At 41.8% G+C, this 21,050-nt stretch overlaps 1 protein-coding gene across 1 annotated transcript in view; it reads left to right on the plus strand.

Annotated features, from left to right (window-relative positions):
- The window catches only part of LOC112261435 (microsomal triglyceride transfer protein), a 38,560-nt gene that overhangs the window by 16,150 nt on the left and 1,360 nt on the right, over positions 1–21,050 (plus strand). The window contains exons 11-16 of the mRNA XM_024436754.2: positions 2,999–3,210; positions 11,898–11,995; positions 13,753–13,874; positions 17,884–18,111; positions 18,428–18,552; positions 20,763–20,933. Of these exons, the coding sequence (XP_024292522.1) occupies positions 2,999–3,210; positions 11,898–11,995; positions 13,753–13,874; positions 17,884–18,111; positions 18,428–18,552; positions 20,763–20,933 (956 nt within the window). The remainder of the gene's footprint in view (positions 1–2,998; positions 3,211–11,897; positions 11,996–13,752; positions 13,875–17,883; positions 18,112–18,427; positions 18,553–20,762; positions 20,934–21,050) is intronic.

Here is a 21,050-nt window from a genome sequence, read left to right on the forward strand (position 1 = left end):
AGCAAAAACAGGTTTTTAGAAATGTTAGCTAATTTTTATTTTATTTTAAATATAACATTTGCGTAAGTATTCAGACCCTTTACTCAGTACTTTGTTGAAGCACCTTTGGCAGTGATTACAGCCTAGAGTCTTCTTGGGTGTGACGCTACAAGCTTGGCACACCTGTATTTGGAGAGTTTCTCCCATTCTTCTCTGCAGATCCTCTCAAGCTCTGTCAGCTTGGATGGGGAGCATCATTGCACAGCTATTTTCAGGTCTCTCCAGAGATGTTCAAGTCCGAGCTCTGGCAGGGCCACTCAAGGACATTCAGAGACTTATCCTGAAGCCACTCCAGCGTTGTCTTAGCTGTGTGCTTAGGGTGGTTGTCCTGTTGGAAGGTGAACCTTCACCCCCAGTCTGAGTTCCTGAGTGCTCTGGAGCAGGTTTTCACCAAGGATCTCTCTGTACTTTGCTCCATTCATCTTTACCTCGATCCTGACTAGTCTCCCAGTCCCTGCCGCTGAAAAACATCCCCACAGCATGATGCTGCCACCACCATGCTTCACGTTTAGGGGTGGTGTTAGATGGGTGATGAGCTGTGCCTGGTTGTCTCCAGATGTGACGCTTGGCATTCAGGCCAAAGAGTTCATTCTTGGTTTCATCAGACCAGAGTCCTTTAGGTGCCTTTTTTCAAACTACAAGCGGGCTGTCGTGTGCCTTTTACTGAGGATTGGCTTCCGTCTGGCCACTACCATAAAGGCCTGATTGGCGGAGAGATGCAGAGATGGGAGAACCTTCCAGGAGGACAACTATCTCCACAGAGGAACTCTAGAGCTATATCAGAGTGACCATCGAGTTCTTGGTCACCTCCCTGACCAAGGCCCTTCTCCCCCGATTGATCAGTTTGGCCAGGCAGCCAGCTCTAGGAAGAGTCTTGGTGGTTCCAATCTTCTGCCATTTAAGAATGATGGAGGCCACTGGGTTCTTGGGGAACTTCAATGCTGCAGACATTTTTTGGTACCCTTCCCCAGATCTGTGTCTCAACACAATCCTGTCTCGGAGCTCTATGGACAATTCCTTCATCCGCATGGCTTGGTTTTTGCTCTGACATGCACTGTCAACTGTGGGCCCTTTATATAGACAGGTGTGTGCCTTTCCAAGTCATGTCCAATCAACTGAATTTACCACAGGTGGACTCTAATAAAGTTGTAGAAGCATCTCAACTGTGTGTGTTTCTCTAACATGGAAATCAATGGAAACAGGATGCACCTGAGCTCAATTTCGTGTCTCATACCAAAGGGTCTGAATACTTAAGGTAAATAAGGTATTTCTGTTTTTTTATGGGGTATTGTGTGTAGATTTGTTTTTTTTAGAATAAGGCTGTAACGTAACAAAGTGGAAAAGTCAAGGGGCCTGAATACTTTCAGTGCGTGTGTGTGTTGTCCATGTATTTCCGTGTTAGAGAAACACACACAGTTGAAGTCGTAAGTTTAGACACCTTAGCCGAATACATTTAAACTCAGTTTTTCACAATTCCAGACATATAATCCTAGTAAAAATTCCCAGTTTAGGTAAGTTAAGATCACCACTCTAAGAATGTGTAATGTCAGAATAATAGTAGAGTGATTTATTTCTTCACATTCCCTGTGGGTCAGAAGTTTATATACACTCAATTAGTATTTGGTAGCGTTGCCTTTAAATTGTTTCACTTGGGTCAAACGTTTCGGGTAGCCTTCCACAAGCTACCCACAATAAGTTGGGTGAATTTTGGCCCATTCCTCCTGACAGAACTGGTGTAACGGAGTCAGGTTTGTAGGCCTCCTTGCTCGCACACCCCGAGGTCAGGGCTTTGTGATGGACACTCTAATAACTTGCCTTTGTTGTCCTTAAGCCATTTTTCCACAACTTTGGAAGTATGCTTGGGGTCATTGTCCATTTGGAAGACACATTTGCAACCAAGCTTTAACTTCCTGACTGATGTCTCTGATGTTGCTTCAATATATCCACATAATCTTCCTCCCTCATGATACCATCTATTTTGTGAAGAGCACCAGTCCCTCCTGCAGCAAAGCACCCCCACAACATGTTGCTGCCACCCCTGTGATTCACGGTTGGGATGGTGTTCTTCGGCTTGCAAGACTCTCCCTTTTTCCTCCAAACATAACAATGGTCATTATAGCCAAACAGTTCTATTTTTGACATTTCTCCAAAAAGTACGATCTTTGTCCCCATGTGCAGTTGCAAACTGTAGTCTGGCTTTTTTATGGCAGTTTTGGAGCAGTGGCTTCTTCCTTGCTGAGCGGCCTTTCAGGTTATGTCGATATAGGAGTCGTTTGACTGTGGATATAGATACTTTTCTACGTGTTTCCTCCAGCAGCATCTTCACAGGGTCCTTTGCTGTTGTTCTGGGATTGATTTGCACTTTCCACACCAAAATATGTTCATCTCTAGGAGACAACACGTCTCCTTCCTGAGCGATTTGACGGCAGCGTGGTCCCATGGTGTTTATACTTGCGTACTATTGTTTATACAGATGAACGTGGTACCTTCAGGCGTTTGGAAATTGCTCCCAAGGATGAATCAGACTTGTGGAGGTCTACATTTTTTTTCTGAGTTCTTGGCTGAGTTCTTTTGATTTTCCCATGATGTCAAGCAAAAAGGCACGGAGTTTGAAGGTAGGCCTTGAAATACATCCACAGGTACACCTCCAATTGACTCAAATGATGTCAATTAGCCTATCAGAACCGTCTAAAGCCATGGCATCATTCTCTGGAATTTTCCAAGCTGTTTAAAGGCACAGTCAACTTAGTGAATACAGTGAATTATAAGTGAAAAAATCTGTCTGTAAACAATTGCTGGAAAATGTATTATGTCATGCACAAAGTAGGTGTCCTAACCGACTTGCCGAAAAACGAAAAATAAGAAATTTGTGAAGTGGTTGAAAACCAAGTTTTAATGACTCCAACCTAAGTATATGTAAACGTCCGTCTTCAACTGTGTGTATATATATATATTTCAGGTGAAGCAGACGGTGAACCGAGTGTACCACCAGAACCACCGGGTCTATGAGAAGAATGTGAGGGCAGCAGCTGCGGATGTGGTCTTCAGCAGCAACCCCTCTTACATGGAGGTGAAGAACATGCTCCTGTCCATCGGAAACCTGCCCAGAGAGTTGAACAAGTACATGCTTTCCAAGGTCAATGACATCCTCCACTTTGAAATGCCTGCCAGGTGGGTGATGGGATTTACATTTTGATTTGTAATTTCTTTGGTGTTTTCATTTTAGTCAGACAGAAACAGCACTAAATGAGTGGGAGACTAGAGGTGGGGCAGGGATTTGTACCCACACTGGGGTGGTTTATGGGGCGGCAGGGTAGCCTAGTGGTTAGAGCGTTGGACTAGTAACTGGAAGGTTGCAAGTTCAAACCCCCGAGCTGACATGGTACAAATCTGTCGTTCTGCCCCTGAACAGGCAGTTAACCCACTGTTCCTAGGCCGTCATTGAAAATAAGAATTGGTTCTTAACTGACTTGCCTAGTTAAATAAAGGTAATATATAATATGTGGTGCAGGCAGTGGCGTTACCTGCTAGACCAGCAGGCACTGCTGTGCCAACCTAAATCAAAGGCAGACGTTACTTAAAGTGAGCTCCAAAAGTATTGGGACAGTGACACATTTTGTTGTTGTTTTGGCTCGGTACTCCAGCACTTTTGGATTTGAAATTATACATGAGGTAAAAGTGCAGACTGTCAGGCTTTTTTTAAGGGTATTTCCATCCGTATCAGTTGAACCGTTTTAGAAATTACAGCAATGTTTGTAGTTCCCCCATTTTAGGGGACCTGTATACGAAACATCAAGAATAGCCTCCCCACCCCCCCACTTCACCCTCAGAATAGCCTCAATTCGTTGGGGCATTGTCTTTATAAGGTGTCAAAAGCGTCCCACTGGTTTGCTGGCCCATGTTGGACTCCAATGCTTCCCACAGTTGCTTCAAGTTGGCTGGATGTCCTTTGAGTGGTGGACAATTCTTGATACACATGGGGAAACTGTTGAGTGTGAAAAATCCAGCAGCGTTGCAGTTCTTAACACAAACCGGTGCGCCTGGCACCTACTAACAGTCCGGTCTCGAGGCCACATATTGAGTGTCTCGGTCTTGTCTCGGTGTCGGATACATTTGTACTTGGTCTTGACTCAGTCTCAGACAGTGAGGACTAGTAATTTCTTGCCGAGACTAGCAGAGTAAAAAAACTCATTATCAGCTTTAATGTAGTCAGCGCATGAAACAGCTTTCTTGTAACGTTATCTTAACAGCCTTTATATCTATTATAGACATGTTTGCGCAGTGGTGAACATATAGGCCTTAAGTGTGTGACAAGTTTGTCATTCTGAAAGGACCGCAACCGTAATACCAGCTTGCTCATGTAGGAGAGTGCACTTTTTGTAAAACTCAAAGGGCCAGTGGTGTATCCCTACTTCTGAATCCCTACTGATGTGTATCAAAGTAGTGTAGTGGAGGTATACGATTGATCAATTATGTAGTACAATCGAGAAATCATGCACAAAGGAGCTTCTGTGATGGTCCGGAGGGTGATGCGGGCTGCCCAACGCATCACCGGGGGCACACCTACAGCACCCAATATCACAGGAAGGCCAAAAAGATAATCAAGGACATCAACCACCCGAGCCACGGCCTGTTCACCACGCTATCATCCAGAAGGCGAGGTCAGTTCAGGTGCATTAAAGTTGGGACCGAGAGACTGAAAAACAGCTTCTATCTCAAGGCCATCACTGTTAAACAGCCATCACTAGCCGGCTACCACCCGGTTACTCAACCCTGCACCTTAGAGGCTGATGCCCTATATACACTACCGTTCAAAAGTTTGGGGTCGCTTAGAAATGTTGTTGTTTTTGAAAGAGAACCACATTTTTTGTACATTGCAATAACATCAAATTGATCAGAAATGCAGTGTTAATGTTGAAAAGGACTACTGTAGCTGGAAACGGCAGATTTTGAATGAAATATCTACATGGGCGTACAGAGGCCCATTATCAGCAACCATCACTCCTGTGTTCCAATGGCACATTGTGTTAGATAATCCAAGTTTGTCATTTTAAAAGACTAATTGATCATTAGAAAACCCTTTTGCAATTATGTTAGCACAGCTGAAAACGGTTGTGCTGATTTTAAAGAATCAGTAAAACTCGCCTTCTTTAGACTAGTTGAGTATCTGGAGCATCAGCATTTGTGGGTTCGATTTACAAGCTCAAAATGGCCAGAAACAAAGCACTTTCTTCTGAAACTCGTCAGTCTATTCTTGCCCTGAGAAATGAAGGCTATTCCATGTGAGAAATTGCCAAGAAACTGAAGATCTCGGACACAGCTGTGTTCTACTCCCTTCACAGAACAGCACAAACTGTCTCTAACCAGAATAGAAAGAGGAGTGGGAGGCCCTGGTGTACAACTGAGCAAGAGGACAAGTACATTAGTGTCTAGTTTGAGAAACAGATGCCTCACAAGTCCGCAACTTCATTAAATTGTACCCGCAAAACACCTGTCCCAACGTCAACAGTGAAGAGGTGACTCCGGGATGCTGGCCTTCTAGGCAGAGTTGCAAAGAAAAAGCCATATCGCAGACTGGCCAATAAAAAGCAAAGATTTAAGATGGGCCAAAGAACAGACACTGGACAGAGGAACTCTGCCTTGAAGGCACTCATGTAATTTTTTGGTGGCTATACACGGCTAGAGATGCAGGTGTTATTTGCTTAGCTTGCAAGAACTTAAGCGACTGTTATCCAATTAGCAAATTCACTCTAGCTCTCCGATTTCCAAGCACTTGTCTGAGTGTGCCAGAGCGCAGAAATGCTGATTTTAATTTACCAACGCGCAACACCCTCCGAATATGACCGGTGTCAGTAAACATAGTCAAAAATATATATAGTTAGCCAAGAACAGTCTAGATAACAACATTTAAACAGTTTATGGTCAGAGTGATGTGTTCTGTCATTTGTGCCTTTAAGTAGTTAGCCAACTTTAGCCAGTTAGCTTGGTTGGGGCAAGCATGCATTGGCAGCCAAGCTGCAGAAGGATGAGGATGCTATAATTCCCCATCGTTTATCAGTCCAATTTTGATGGCCAACTAGCTGAAAAAGTTTGAGAGGGTTTATTTAATGTTGCTTCGTTAGATTTTAGCTCATCTTGTTCTCGCTAGTATTAGTTGTTGATGTGCATAACTGAGAGCCTTCCATTTCATGGTTGTTTAATCAATAGGACTGTGACGTTTCTAAATGTACGAGGACTCCTGTGGTGTTAAAATATTTGCAGAAGTCTATTCCGTTGTATTTTGTGGCTTTTGGCGAATGCATTCCAACGATCTAAACTTGCGCTGTTGCAACTGCCTGTAAACACACAAAGTGAATGATGGCAGGCCGGTGTGGTAAATGACTTGTTTGTATAAAGGTATATGTACAGTTGAAGTCAGAAGTTTACATACACTTAGGTTGGTGTCATTTAAAACTCGTTTTTCAACCACTCCACAAATTTCTTGTTAACAAACTATAGTTCTGGCAAGTCGGTAAGGACATCTACTTTGTGCATGACACACGTAATTTTTACAAAAATTGTTAAGACAGATTATTTCACTTTTAATTCACTGTATCACAATTCCAGTGGGTCAGAAGTTTACACACACTAAGATGACTGTGCCTTTTTAAACAGCTTTGGAAATTCCACAATTGTGATGGGTTTAGAAGCTTCTGATAATGGACATCATTTGAGGCAATTGGAGGTGTACCTGTGGATTTATTTCAAGGCCTACCTTCAAACTTCAAGCTTGCAAGCCAAAGAACACCATCCCAACCGTGAATCGTGGGGGTACTTTGCTGCAGGAGGGACTGGTGCTCTTCTCAAAATAGATTGCATCATGATGGAGGAAAATTGTAGATATATTGAAGCGACATCAGTCAGGAAGTTAAAGCTTGGTCGCAAATGGGTCTATCCAATGGACAGTGACCCCAAGCATACTTCCAAAGTTGTAGCAAAATGGCTTAAGGACAACAAAGTCAAGGTATTGGAGTAGCCATCACAAAGCCCTGACCTCAATCCTATAGAACATTTGTGAGCAGAACTGAAAAAGCGTGTGTGAGCAAGGAGGCCTGCAAACCTGACTCGGTTACACCAGCTCTGTCAGGAGGAATGAGCCAAAATTCACAATACTTATTGTGGGTAGCTTGTGGAAGGCTACCTGAAACGTTTGGCCCAAGTGAAACAATTTAAAGGCAATGCCACCAAATACTAATTGAGTGTATGTAAACTTCTGACCCACTGGGAACGTGATGAAAGAAATAAAAGCTGAAATAAATCATTCTCTACTATTATTTCACATTGTTAAAATAAAAGTGGTGATCCTAACTGACCTAAGACGGAATTCTTACAAGGATTTTATGTCAGGAATTGTGAAACTGAGTTTAAATATATTTGGCTAAGGTGTATGTAAACTTCTGACTTCAACTATAGCTATTTTTAAACCTTTATTTAACTAGGAAAGTCAGATAAGAACAAATTATTATTTACAATGAAGGCCTCCTGCGGGGACGGGGGCTGGGATGAATTATTATATATTTTTAAATATAGGACAACACATGTCACGACGAGAGACCTCACAACACTACATAAAGAGACCTAAGACCACAACATAGCATGCCAGCAACACATGACAACAGAATGGTAGCCACACAACATGGTAGCAGAACAAAACATGGTACAAACATTTCGGCACAGACAACAGCACAAAGGGCAAGAAGGTAGAGACCACAATACATCACACAAAGCACACAAAGTAATTTTACTCAAAATGACAAATGTACAAAGTAACATCGCGAGCACAGCGATGTGTGCGATGAGGAACTTGAAGCTTTCCACCTCTACTGCGGTCCCATCGACGCGGGTTCGGGCGTGCTCCCTCTGCTGTTTCCTGAAGTCCACGATCAGCTCTTTCGTTTTGTTGACGTTCAGGAGAGGTTATTTTCCTGGCACCACTCCGCCAGGGCCCGCACCTCCTCCCTGTAGGCTGTCTCGGCATTGATGGTAATCAGGCCTACTACTGTTGTGTCGTCTGCAAACTTGATGATTTGAGTTGGAGGCGTGCGTGACCACGCAGTCATGGGTGAACAAGGAGTACAGGAGTGAACTGAGCATGCACCCTTGTGTATTGAGGATCAGCAAGGTGGAGTTGTTTCCTACCTTCACCACCTGGGGGGGTGGCCCGTCAGGAGGTCCAGGACCCAGTTGCACAGGGCGGCGTTCAGACTCAGGGACCCGAGCTTAATGATGAGCTTGGAGGGTACTATGGTGTTGAATGCTGAGCTATAGTCAATGAACGGCATTCTGACGTAGGTATTAGTCTTGTCCAGATGGGATAGGGCAGTGTGATGGTGATTTGCGTCTATGGATCTATTGGAGCGCTAAGCAAATTGAAGTTGTTCAAGGGTGTCGGGTACGGTAGAGGTGATATGATCCCTCTAGCCTCTCAAAGAACTTCATGATGACAGAAGTGAGTGCTACAGGGCGATAGTCATTTATTTTCAGTTACCTTTGCGTTCTTGGGTACAGGAACAATGGTGGAAATCTTGAAGCAATTGGGGACAGCAGACTGGGATAGGGAGAGATGAAATATGTCCGTAAACACTCCAGCCAGCTGGTTTGTGCATGCTCTTAGGACGTGGCTAGGGAGGCCGTCTGGGCCGGCAGCCTTGCGAGGGTTAAAACGCTTAAATGTCTTACTCACGTCGGCCACGGATAACAAGAGCCCACTGTCCACAGCCCACCGTCCTGCGTCAGTGGCACTGTATTATCCTCAAAACAGCGAAGAGGGTGTTTAGCTTGTCTGGGAGCATGACGTTGGGGTGTCTGCGACGTGGCTGGTTTTCCCTTTGTAATCCGTTATTGTCTGTAGACCCTGCCACATACGTCTCGTGTCTGAGCCGTTGAATTGCGACTCCACTTTGTCTCTGTACTGACGTTTTGCCTGTTTGATTGCCTTAGGGAGGGAATAACTACACTTTTTGTTTTCAACCATATTCCCAGTCACCGTGCCATGGTTAAATGCGGTGGTTTGCGCTTTCAGTTTTGTGCTAATGCTGCCATTTTATCCATGGTTTCTGGTTTTAATAGACACTGTGGGAACAACATCCCCTATACACTTCCTGATGAACTCAGTCACTGTGTCTGTGTAAACGTCAATGTTATTCTCTGAGGCTACCCGGAACATATCCCAGTCCGCGTGATCAAAACAATCTTGATGAATGGATTCCGATTGGTCAGACCTGCGTTTTTCTGCCTATAGGAAGGGAGGAGCAAAATGGAGTCGTGATCTGATTTGGCGGGGGAGGGCCTTGTAGGTACCTCAAAAGCGAGTAGCCTTTGCTCTGTTTTTTCTAAGCGAGTACTACAGTCAATTTGTTGATAGAACTTCGATAGCGTTTTCCTCATTTGTATTGTTAAAATCCTCATCAACAATAAATGCGGTTTCAGGAAATGTGGTTACCTTGCCATGGTTAAATGTTTGCAGTTTGCATAAAGTCCAGTGTAATTCCTTGGTCCATCTTGGTATCGGCTTGAGGGGGAATACACACGGCTGTGACTAACCTAAAATAATTTATTTGGAAGATGATTGATTCTGGGTACTAACTCATAAACTTGGGATAGGGTTAATTATCAGGTATCCTATTGAAATATTGAGTGCTTAGGTTTAGAGGGTCTATACCAGAAGTTAATGGTTAAGTTAATTAATCTGTAGGAGGAAAGTAAAATAGTGTGTGCAATTTAAGCTTGGAATGTGCTGAGTGCAGGGAAAGCAATCACGTGGCAGGCGTTGATAAGGGGAGAGAGACATGGATTACTGATGAAGAGAGTTGAGGTCACTTTAAGTTGGAAATCATATTTTTTTGACGCATTACTTAGTTTCTTGCCTAGCAGTAAAGATGCAGTGTTTGTTCAGATGTGTTGGAGGAGTCTCCGCCTCGGATAAAGGGTTAAATATCAGCGCTTGTGTGAACAGTGTCTTTGTCTAATGCAGCTGTATTCATCCTCTGAGAAGAATAAACTTGGTTTAAGCTTTCATAATGTCCGTTGAGTTTTTACTCTGAAAATTACAGGTAATACAGTCAGTATTTGCGTGTGAGGTATTCTAGGTCGGGTGAATGAAGGACTTTCTGTATGTTCTCACAATCACACCATGAGTAGTTAATCATGAAACACACCCCCGCCTTTCTTCTTCCCGGAGAGTTCTTTATTCCTGTCTGCGTGATGAACTGAGAATCCTCTTGGCTGTATGGACGGGGACAGTATATCCCGAGAGCCATGATTCCATGAAACGGGGTATGTTACAGTCCCTGATGTCTCTCTGGAAGGAGATCCTGAGCTTGTCTACTTTATTGTCCAGAGACTGAACATTAGCAAGTAATATACTTGGAAGCGGTGGAAGGTGTCCTGAGTCGGACTAGAATTCCACTCCGAATACCTCTTCTCCGCTGGCGGCGTCTTGGAGCGGACTCTGGGATAAGTTCAATAGCCCTGGGGCGTACAAAAAAGGATCCAATTCCTCTGATGGCATAGCCAATGGCTGACTTAGCTAGCTAGCGTTATCTCCCCAGAGACCAGCGAAAATACTGATTGGATCTTTTTTTCTCTTCAGTTTAGACCCTTTCCAACAAAAACTGAAAACATTCAATCAGAACATCATTGAAAATAATATAATTATCGTTATTATATTATTATAGTCATTATTTTAAAATCCTTAGCCCTTCTCTGAAGGCGTAGAAGGCCTATTGTTCCCCGCAATGTTTGGTTTAGTAATAATTTGTAGAGTGGCTCTATTTTCCCTCAGCATGCATTTTTCCACTATTCTGAATGTCTAAAGAATCCATATGATGTTCTGAAATAGGAACACACAAATACTGGACATTTTGAACCCTTATGGTGATGATTTGACAAAATTACAATCATGGTCTTGACATTGTCTCAGACCCCTTGTCCCTCTGTCTCCCCCCAGTCTTGACTCGGACTCAATTTGCTCCGGAATTGGTCTTGAATCATTCTCGCTTTAGGTGGTCTCGAATACAACACTGCCTACCATACCCCATTCAAAGACACTTAAATCATTTGCCTATTCACCCTCTGAATGACACATATACACAATCCATGCCTCAAGGCTTAAAAAAATATCATTTAACCTGTCTCCCCTTCATCTACACTGATTTTTGAAGTGGATTTAACAAGTGACATCAACAAAGGATCATAGCTTTACCCTGGATTCACCTGGTCTGTCTGTCATGAAAAGAGCAGGTGCTCATCATGTTTTGTACACTCTGTATATGTGTATTGAAGCTGTCAAAAGTTGAGTATCTGATCCTGTATTCCTAGCACGAATGGTCCACCACCCAAAGGACATCCAGCCAACTTGACACAACTATGGGAGGTATTGGAGTCAACATGGCCAGTATTTGGTCCCATATTCCTAGCACACAATGATTTCATCAAGGTAGTGACTCTACAAACATGTAGGATGCATTTGCTGTTTGTTTTGGTTGTGTTTCATATTATTTTGTGCCCAATAGAAATGATTGGTAAATAATGTATTTTGTCATTTTGAAGTCACTTTTAAATAAGAATAGAATATGTTTCTAAACAGGTCTACATGAATGTAGATTCTAGCGTGATTATGGATAATCCTGACTGAATCGTGAATATGATGAGTGAGTTAGAAAGTTATAGATACCTATCATACCCCCAAGACAACCTCTCACCATCATTAATGTAGAAGTGTTTTAAAAACATTCAATTCTTATTTACAATAAAAGTGACTCCAAATTTAAATACTTCATTATTTACCATTTGTTTCTATTGGTCGCTACAATTTCCAGCAAAATTCTACGGCAAGCCATGAAGGACATGATCTCCCACAACTATGACCGCTTCTCCAAGGTTGGGTCATCCTCTGCTTTCTCTGGCTTCATGGCACGTAAGTAGCCCCCCCCACACACATTTCTCCTGTTCAATTTAAATGAAAAACTATTTCCACATTAAGGAATTTGAGTACATTTGAAAGAATAATCGATATAGCTACAGCAGAGGTAATTTGTGGTTTAGTATGGTACCCTGTGCCACCACTTCATTTACTCCAGACCAGCGCAAGGGAGAGTTAGAACACTGATTATGCTTTTGGGTCCTACTGTGTCCCTGACAATGAATGGGCGACAAACCTAAATAGAAGGTTCAAGGCACGAGGACAGGGGGGCACGGAATGTGCCTGCAGAGCTGTGCACAGAAGACTGACCTAGCCCATGGGGAAGGAGGATTGGGGGTGGACCCCCACCCCACCACACTGGGTAGCACAGAGCAACACTTTTTAAGGGGCATTGCACTATTAATGGCGCTGACTAGGGAAACGTTCCCACTGTTCTTAGTGTCAGTCTGCATGTTCAAACTAAAACGATGTAACTATTAATGGCATATTTATGCATCCAGCTTGGAAAATGTCATGGCTTTAGAAGCTTCTGATAGGCATAATTTGAGTCAATTGGAGGTGGCCAGAATTTTAGAGAATGACACAAATATTAATTTTCACAAAGTCTGCTGCCTCAGTTTGTATGATGGCAAATTGCATATACACCAGAATGTTATGAAGAGCGATCAGATTAATTGCAAAGTCCCTCTATGCCATGCAAATGAACTATTAACTTTCTGAAGGCACTGTAAATATAATATAATTTGTGGATGGGGGCTCCGGAGTGGATGGGTGCTCCCGCAGTGCAAAATGCCTTGCTTCAGATGCAGGTTTGAAACCCGTGCCAGCTGCTACCGGGAGTCTCATCATGTGGCTTTGGTTTCAATTTAGACTCCTCCCATCCTCTATATGTAATTATTGGCGGAGAGTCACGTCATGTTTTTCGATATACTGTAGGCCTACCGTAGGCGACATGAGTCTCACTAGTGTTGATTAATGTGCTGTTAAAAGTGGTGTAGGTCTTGTTTTTTAAGAGCATATTGAAGTTAGAAGCAATAGGATTTGAAGCAAAAGCCTACAACTATTTTAGCACCATTTCGCGCTGCTCTGAGACAAGCATGGGGACTGATCTTGAGGTTTTATTTTGACTGAATCTCCGTTTGGGTATTAGTTAGACAACAATTAGGGTGTAGAAATGTTATGCTCTTAGTGTAACCTTTATTTAACTAGGCAAGTCAGTTAAGAACATTCTTATTTACAAGGACAGCCTGCTCCTACTGTAGCCTACTCCCAACCGTCACGTTGTACAACGCCATATTTTCTGTTCCATCCTAACAGAAACTCAGGGTTTTTTTCAGTTTTTCTTGGAATAGAAACACCATAATATTAAGCAAATTAATTAAGCAAAATGTCTTAATCAGTCCCATATACTATGTTATTACAAAAACAGGTTTTAATTTCTCTAGTACAGCCACTATTGAAGGCTATCAAATGCTTCTCAAAGATGCCCTCTGGTGGTCAAACTAGCACTAACTATCATTAATGGTACCCGTGGTTGGCACTTAAATAACGTGCCATAGAATTCTGTGGCACCACATAAGCTGTGCTGCAATGCGCAGCAACTTTGAAAAGGAGGAACCACTATGTCATATAATCAGAGATGGATGAAATTCATTCTCTTGTTGATTAGTCATTGCTGCCATGAGTCACTGTCACAGGCTCTGTTTTAATTACTGTATAATTATGTTTATAACTAAATCAACTTCCTGCAGGTACCGCTGATGCCACTACCACCTACAGTCTGGACATTCTGTACTCTGGCTCGGGGGTCCTCAGGAGGAGCAACATGAACATCTACGCAGCCAGTAACGGCGCCATGCTACATGGCCTCCAGGTAAAGATAATGAATTGGTGAATTGATAATGAAGAAATGATATTATATTTACAGTGCCTTCAGAATGTATTCTAGGGTTCCCACAAGGTGCTTGAGGAGCTTAAAGTACTTGAATTTGGCACTCTGAAATTCAAGTACTGGAATACCTTAAATCAAACATTTTCTCAAGTTACTAGTTGAAAATACTTGAATTAAAATGAGAAGAGAACAGAAAATGATCAAATATGGAAAATGTGATTTAATTTCAAGGCAAATTTGATTTCCTCATGTATTTCGCGCTCTGTTAGCCAGGCAAGCTCACTCATTCCACCCACACTGGCGCAGGTACAGAACTGACTGATTAGGTGCCGCCAAGCGTCAATTTGATAGCTAAAAAGGCAAATGTAGATGTAATCCTTCCTGGCAGGATATTGATATTGGGGTTTGCCAGACCCAACCAGGGATGTAGTAGAGTGTAAACGCAATTTACGCACCTTTTTATTTGCATTGATCAACGCTCAGGAGACTTCTTGATCTGAGTTCTAATCACGCCTACCTCTACGAACGAGTGGAATCTTGAGTAATTCATGTATTCTCGTTATGTTCGCCTGCTCCCCCGGAATTGGCTTGTTAGCAGCGCATTCATTCACTACTCTGTCCAACGGGAAACTCCGCCCATGACCTAGAAAGGTGAAACGAACTAGCTCAGTAGAGACCTACAGTAGCAAGTGGCAGAGAGACACCGCTGACAGTGAGAATTTTTTTATCATCCCTTGACTCCTGCCGTGTCAACAGACATCCCCCAAACAAAAACCACCTAACTCTTTGAGAATGTGTAGAACTGGCAAATAGTCAGATATTTCAGTAAGCTAGGTATCTCAAGGGCCAGGTAGCTAGCTATAACTATACTGAACAAAAATATAAACGCAACAATTTTGACAATTTTACTGAGTTACAGTTTGTATAAGGAAATCAGTCAATTGAAATGCATTCCTTAGGCTCTAATCTAGATTTCACATGAGTGTGCAGGTGCACAGCCAATAAGAATGTTTTTTTTTTCCCCAGAAAATGGCTTTATTACAGACAGAAATCTGGAGGTCCTGGGATGGCGTGGTTAATTGTGGTATTACCCTGGTATTCACACCCCTTGACTTTTTCCAAATTTTTTGTTACTAAGTGGGATTAATATTTATTTAATTGTCTTTTTTTGTCAATGATCTACACAAAATACTCCGGCCTTTTAGGTGTTTTAGGTTATTGTCCAGCTGAAAGGTGAATTTATCTTCATCTGTCTGGTGGAAATCAGACTGAACCAAGTTTTCCTCTAGGATTTCACATGTGCTTAGCTCCATTCTGTTTCTTTTCTATCCTGAAAAACTCCCCAGTCCTTAGCATTCCCATAACATGATGCAGCCACCACTATGCTTGAAAATATGAGGAGTGGTACTCTGTTATGTTTGGGGCTAATCCAATACAACACACAACACTTTGTATTCAGAACCAAAAGGGCATTGCTTTGCCACATTTTTTTGCATTATTGCTTTAGTGCCTTGTTTCAAACAGTATGCATGTTTTGTAATATTTTATTCTGTACAGGCTTCCTTCTTGTCAATTAGGTTAGTATTATGGAGTAACTACAATATTGGTGATCCATCCACAGTTTTCTATCACAGCCATTTAATCTTTGCAACTGTTTTAAAGTCACTGTTGGCCTCATGGTGAAATCCCTGAGCGGTTTCCTTCCTCTCTGGCAACATAGTTAGGAAGGACTCCTGTATATTTGTAGTGACTGGGTGTATTAATACACCATCTAAAGTGTAATTAATAACTTCACTACATTCTCAAAGGGATATTTAATGTCTACTTCTACCAATAGGTGCTCTACTCTGTGAGGCATTGGAAAACCTCCAAACCTCCCTGGTCTTTGTGGTTTAATCTGTGTTTGAAATGCACTGCTCAACAGAGGGACCTTACAATTATCTGTATGTGTGGGGTACAGCGATGAGGTAGTCATTCAAAAATCATGTTTAACACTATTATTGCGCTCAGGGTAGATCCATATAACTTATTATGACTTGTTAAACAAATTTTTACTCCTGAACTTATTTAGGCCCACCATAACAAAGGGATTGAATACTTATTGACTCAAGATATTTCTGCTTTTAATTTGTAAAAAGATATATTTGTTTTTTAAATCAGGATTTAACACAACAAAATGTGGAAAAAGTCAAGAGGTGTGAATACTTTGAAGGCACTATGTCACTATCATTGTGTTATTATATTCCATGTCATTTATCAGAAACTTTTATCCAAATTTTAATATTTTCTGAATATTTTCTTAATATCAGAAACCAAATCCACATTTTAATATTATACAGTGGGTATCAAAAGTATTCTAATTTTGTTGCGTTACAAGGTGGTCTTTTTTTTGTCATTGATCGAAGTTAAATACTCTGTCGAAGTCAAAATAATATATTTTTATTATTATAAAAATGTAATAATGAACATATAGTCGTTGCATAAGTATTCACCCACTTTGTTTATGCAAGCCTAAATTAGCTCAGGAGTCAAATTTGTCTTAACAAATCACAAAAAGTTACATTGAATCACTTGTGTGAAATAATAGCGGTTGACATTTTTACAGCACCTGTAAGGTCCTTCAGTCAAGTATTGAATTTCAAGCACAGATTACAAAGACCAGCGAGCTTTTCGAAAGCCTAATAAACAAGGGCAGTAATTGGTTAGAGGAGTAACGATGTCAAATCAGACATTAAATATCTCTTTAAGCATGGTCAAGTTAATAATTATGCTGTGGATGATTTATTAAACCACCCAGACATATCAGAGATAGTCATCCTTCTGAACTGAGCTGCAGGATAGGAAGGAAACTGCTCAGGGGTGTCCCCATGAAGTCATTGGCGATTTTAGAATAGCTACTGAGTTCAATGAATGTGATGGGGGGGGGGAAATGTAGGATGGATCAACAACATTGAAGTGACTCCACAATAATGACCTAAATGAATGAAAAGAAGATTAAAAAGATACAGAATAAAAATATTCCCAAACATGCATCCTGTATGCAGCAAGGCACTAAAGTAATACTGAAAGGAAAAATGCAAAGGAATACACTTTTTGGCCTAAATGCAAAGCTTTAATGTATGGGGAAAATCCAACACATCACTGAGTAACTGCCTCCTTATTTTCAAGCACGGTGGTGGCTGCATCATGGTATGCTTGACATCGGAGTTTTTCAGGATAAAATGAAAAGAGATGGAGCTAAGGACAGGCAAAAGCCTAGAGGAAAACCTGCTTCAGTCTGCTTTACACCAGACACTGCATAAGGAATTTGCCTTTCAGCAGGACAATAACCTACAACACAAGGCCAAATCTACATTGGAGTTGCTTACCAAGAAGACAGTGAATGTTCCTGAGTGGCCAAGCTACAGTTTTGACTTGAATCTGCTTGAAAATCTTTGGCAAGACTTGAAAATTGCTGTCTAGCCATGATCCCCAACATCTTGACAGAGCTTGAATAATTGTTAAAAGAATAATGGGCGAATATTGGTGTACAAAGCTCTTAGACTCACAGCTGTCATTGCTGTCAAAGGAGTGATTATAACATGTATTGACTCGGGGGTGAATCTTTTTCTAATCATGGAACATTAGTGTTTTAATTTTCAAATAATCGGTAACGCATGTTACTGTTTTCTGTAGATCATTGACCAAAAATAACAATGAAATCCTTTAACACAATAAAATGTGAAGAAATCCAAGGGGGGTGAATACTTATGATACCCACTGTATATGTAGAAGAGCAGAAGTGAAGATCTTGCATGCTCTTGGGTTAAGTTTGCCCTAGGTACAGCTTATTTTATTGGGAAAAATGCCAAACTGACCAAAGATCAGTGTTTAGGGGCAACTTCACCTTACACTGACTTGCTGCACTCAACTAAGGAAGGTGGACCAACCAACAGTGCCGACTAGTTGACACTTAGATTCTGATTGCCTTATTTTATCTCTCGCTGTCCAGGTGGCGATTGAGGCGCAAGGCATGGAGTCCCTGATTGCGGCCAAGCCGGACGAAGGCGAGGAGGACCTGGAGTCCTTCGCTGGGATGTCGGCCCTACTCTTCGACGTCCAGCTGCGGCCTGTGACCTTCTTCAAGGGTTACAGTGACCTCATGTCCAAGATGTTCTCCATGTCCGGCGAGCCCATGAACGTGGTAAAGGGCCTGATCCTGCTCACTGACCACTCCCAGGTTGGCACTCTTAAATCAATGAATCAACCAATGAATCAGTCAATCAAACTTTATTTCAAATGTATTTTAATAAATCACAACACACAAATTAACTTTGCGTTCATTCAACTTGTTCTTCTGTATCATATAAAGTCACTGATACCTCCTGACATTTAAAAATAAATTCTTCATATAGACTATTATAGGTGTTGGTATCCGCCTAGGCCACATTTTAGTTGTCTGCCTTGTTCAGCCACTTGGTTTCAAACCTCTCTGACACTAGCACTCACTGGTGTGTTTTCACTCCTGTTTTCTCTCTTCTCCTACATCATTTCAGGTCATCCAGCTTCAGTCTGGGCTGAAGGCCAATGCCGAGTTCCAGGGTGGTTTGGCCATCGACATCTCAGGAGGCATGGAGGTCAGCCTGTGGTACAGAGAGTCAAAGACCAGCGTCAACAACAAGTAGGGAACCTGGGTTCAATAGTGATGGGCAGAATGCAAACAAACACTTTTTCAGTTGGAGCATTCTTCTCATATGTTGCCGACTGAATGTACTTAGTCATGCTTATTGTTGGATCATTTGGAATAATCATCTTTTGGTGGGCTCAGATTAGAGAAAAAGGCCAAGATTCAATCCAATGCGTTTTTATGGAATAGGTCACTATACTTGACTTTTAAAGTGATGTTATGCTTAAGTCTACATGTGCAGCATTTACAAACTCAATTGGTAATAAATGATTGACGTTAACTGCACAATCTAAAAATGACACCTGATTCATTTCATCCACTGATTCATAGAGCAAGCTCGCGAGTGGCTACATGACTATTCTTGTCTCCATCAGATATATGTGAAGGTGACGTCATTTCATTCAGCACTAGATTAGAGTAGTTGACTGACTGACGCTTGCTGTCAATGCAAACACAATGGCCAGAAAACATAATCGGTCCAGTAGATAAATATATTACATAATCCAGTGATGGAACTGTAAAGCGCCTATCTAGATTCTAAGACTTTACAGGAATCAGGGACCATATTCATAAGGGGCCCGATTTCAGATTTAGTACATACACGCCTTTCCTACGCGCGCCTTTCCTACGCACGCCTCAGAAGTTTGTATTCAGACTTACCTTATGCAGGTGCGTAGCGGGCTTTGCAGGCGTGGTTCCCTTGAGCTCTGAATACATTTCAATTCAACTGCTGAAAACCCTCCCACTTGCTGGCCAACAGATTTTCTCATGGAGATTTCATTCTATAGGGTTTTCAGTACATTTATCTAAAGCCATCCCTTTAAATTAGGTGTACCTTTTTTAAAATTAGTATTTTCTCTACAGACTCAGTAGAATGTATGGAGACAACGGTTCAGAATATTAGGGATCAATGAAATATAAATCGACTCTGTAGGTTTGGAGCTATACTGTCATTTGTGCAGAAGCATTCAAGTTTAAGCCCAGCATTTCATCAACTTCACTGTGGAAAAGGTGATATGTTGGTATACTTCAGTTTGCTGCCATATGACTTGTTTTGTATTTGTCTCCAGTGTTCATAAGGTAAAATAGATCTAAAACTATTGTGATTGATTGATATTTACAATTCCCTTATCCATAAGGTTTACTCATTTACCTAGCACTTACCATTTTTTTGTAAATTACAGTGCATAGAGAATGGTGTTACTACTTTTGTTTTTTAAAAAACAAAGTAGATGTTCCACATGGAACCGACAGATTCCTGGACCTTATTCATCATTTCATTGCGCATAAAGGTGGTGGAATTATGAGGGAGTGAAGGTCAGAATAGTGTATCTGTAGACACACCTCCACCACACCATCTTCATTTCTTTGATCTCCACCCCAAACTAATGGCGGGTGAATAGCATGCTATTCCCCCAAAGCGTCTCAGACTAGGACCAGGTTTCCCCTGTCCATATTGTAATCTTATTCAAAAAGGCTAAACTGATCCTAGATCAGCAATCCTACTATGAGACATTTTAATTCCAGTGCTTGTATCACCTATTTGAGGCTAGTGGTCTTGACAATGTTAAGTTGTTTTGTCTTGTCAAAAATGTTATCCAAGAAGTGATTTGGTTGGTCTGATCTTAGTGCCATTGGGATTGTTCCTCCAAATATACTAGTTGAAGAAATGAAATTTGCTCGATTCATGACTTCCTAGAGTTGGAACGCTGATCTGGATACTGTAGATAGACTTTCTTGGTCTTTGTTTCGCGATGGCATTTTAGGTGGCATTCTGTGTTGGCTCAAAGTCAACAAGGGGAATGGCAGAGGCAGGTGTATGGATCCTCTCCTCTGATAATAGACCAGCAGGCTATCTATAGGAGCAGAACAAACCCAAGTGAGCAGAACAAACCCATGTGACATCTAGGCCAAAGGCATGCTTCTACAGACAGACTTTCAGATGGCTTGGCAGTGGGCATTTTAAGATTTTCAAGCATAGAAATATGACGATAGCGGTTTCATATTCAGACATTCTCAAGTTTGTAAAATATTTTTGTCACACCTCTGTGTCCATCACCAGTCACCACCTGTTTATTGTCGAGTTAAAAGGCATTTTACTGGTCAAAGGCTAGCCAAATACAAATTAATCTTTATTTGAGAAAAAACACATTATTCTCATCTACCCATTTTTATTTGTCATCTGTAATTGTGTCTATTTGCAGGGGAGCCATGGTGGTGACCGGGAATGTGACCGTGGACATGGACTTTGTGCGCACTGGGATGGAAGTGAGCTTTGAGACAGAGGCGTCGCTGGACTTTATCACCACGGTCCAGTTCTCGGAGTACCCCTTCCTGGTGTGCATGCAGATGGACAAGACCACCTTCCCCTTCAGGTAGGTTGGGGCTAAGACCAATTGCAGCCTAGTGAATTGTACATTGTATTTTCAGTGAATTAGGAATGAGAAAATGGCTCATAATTCCACCTGTACAGTCTCTGATTACATAGCTCA

This window comes from Oncorhynchus tshawytscha, linkage group LG11, assembly GCF_018296145.1.
Source record: "Oncorhynchus tshawytscha isolate Ot180627B linkage group LG11, Otsh_v2.0, whole genome shotgun sequence".
NCBI classification, from domain to species: domain Eukaryota; kingdom Metazoa; phylum Chordata; class Actinopteri; order Salmoniformes; family Salmonidae; genus Oncorhynchus; species Oncorhynchus tshawytscha.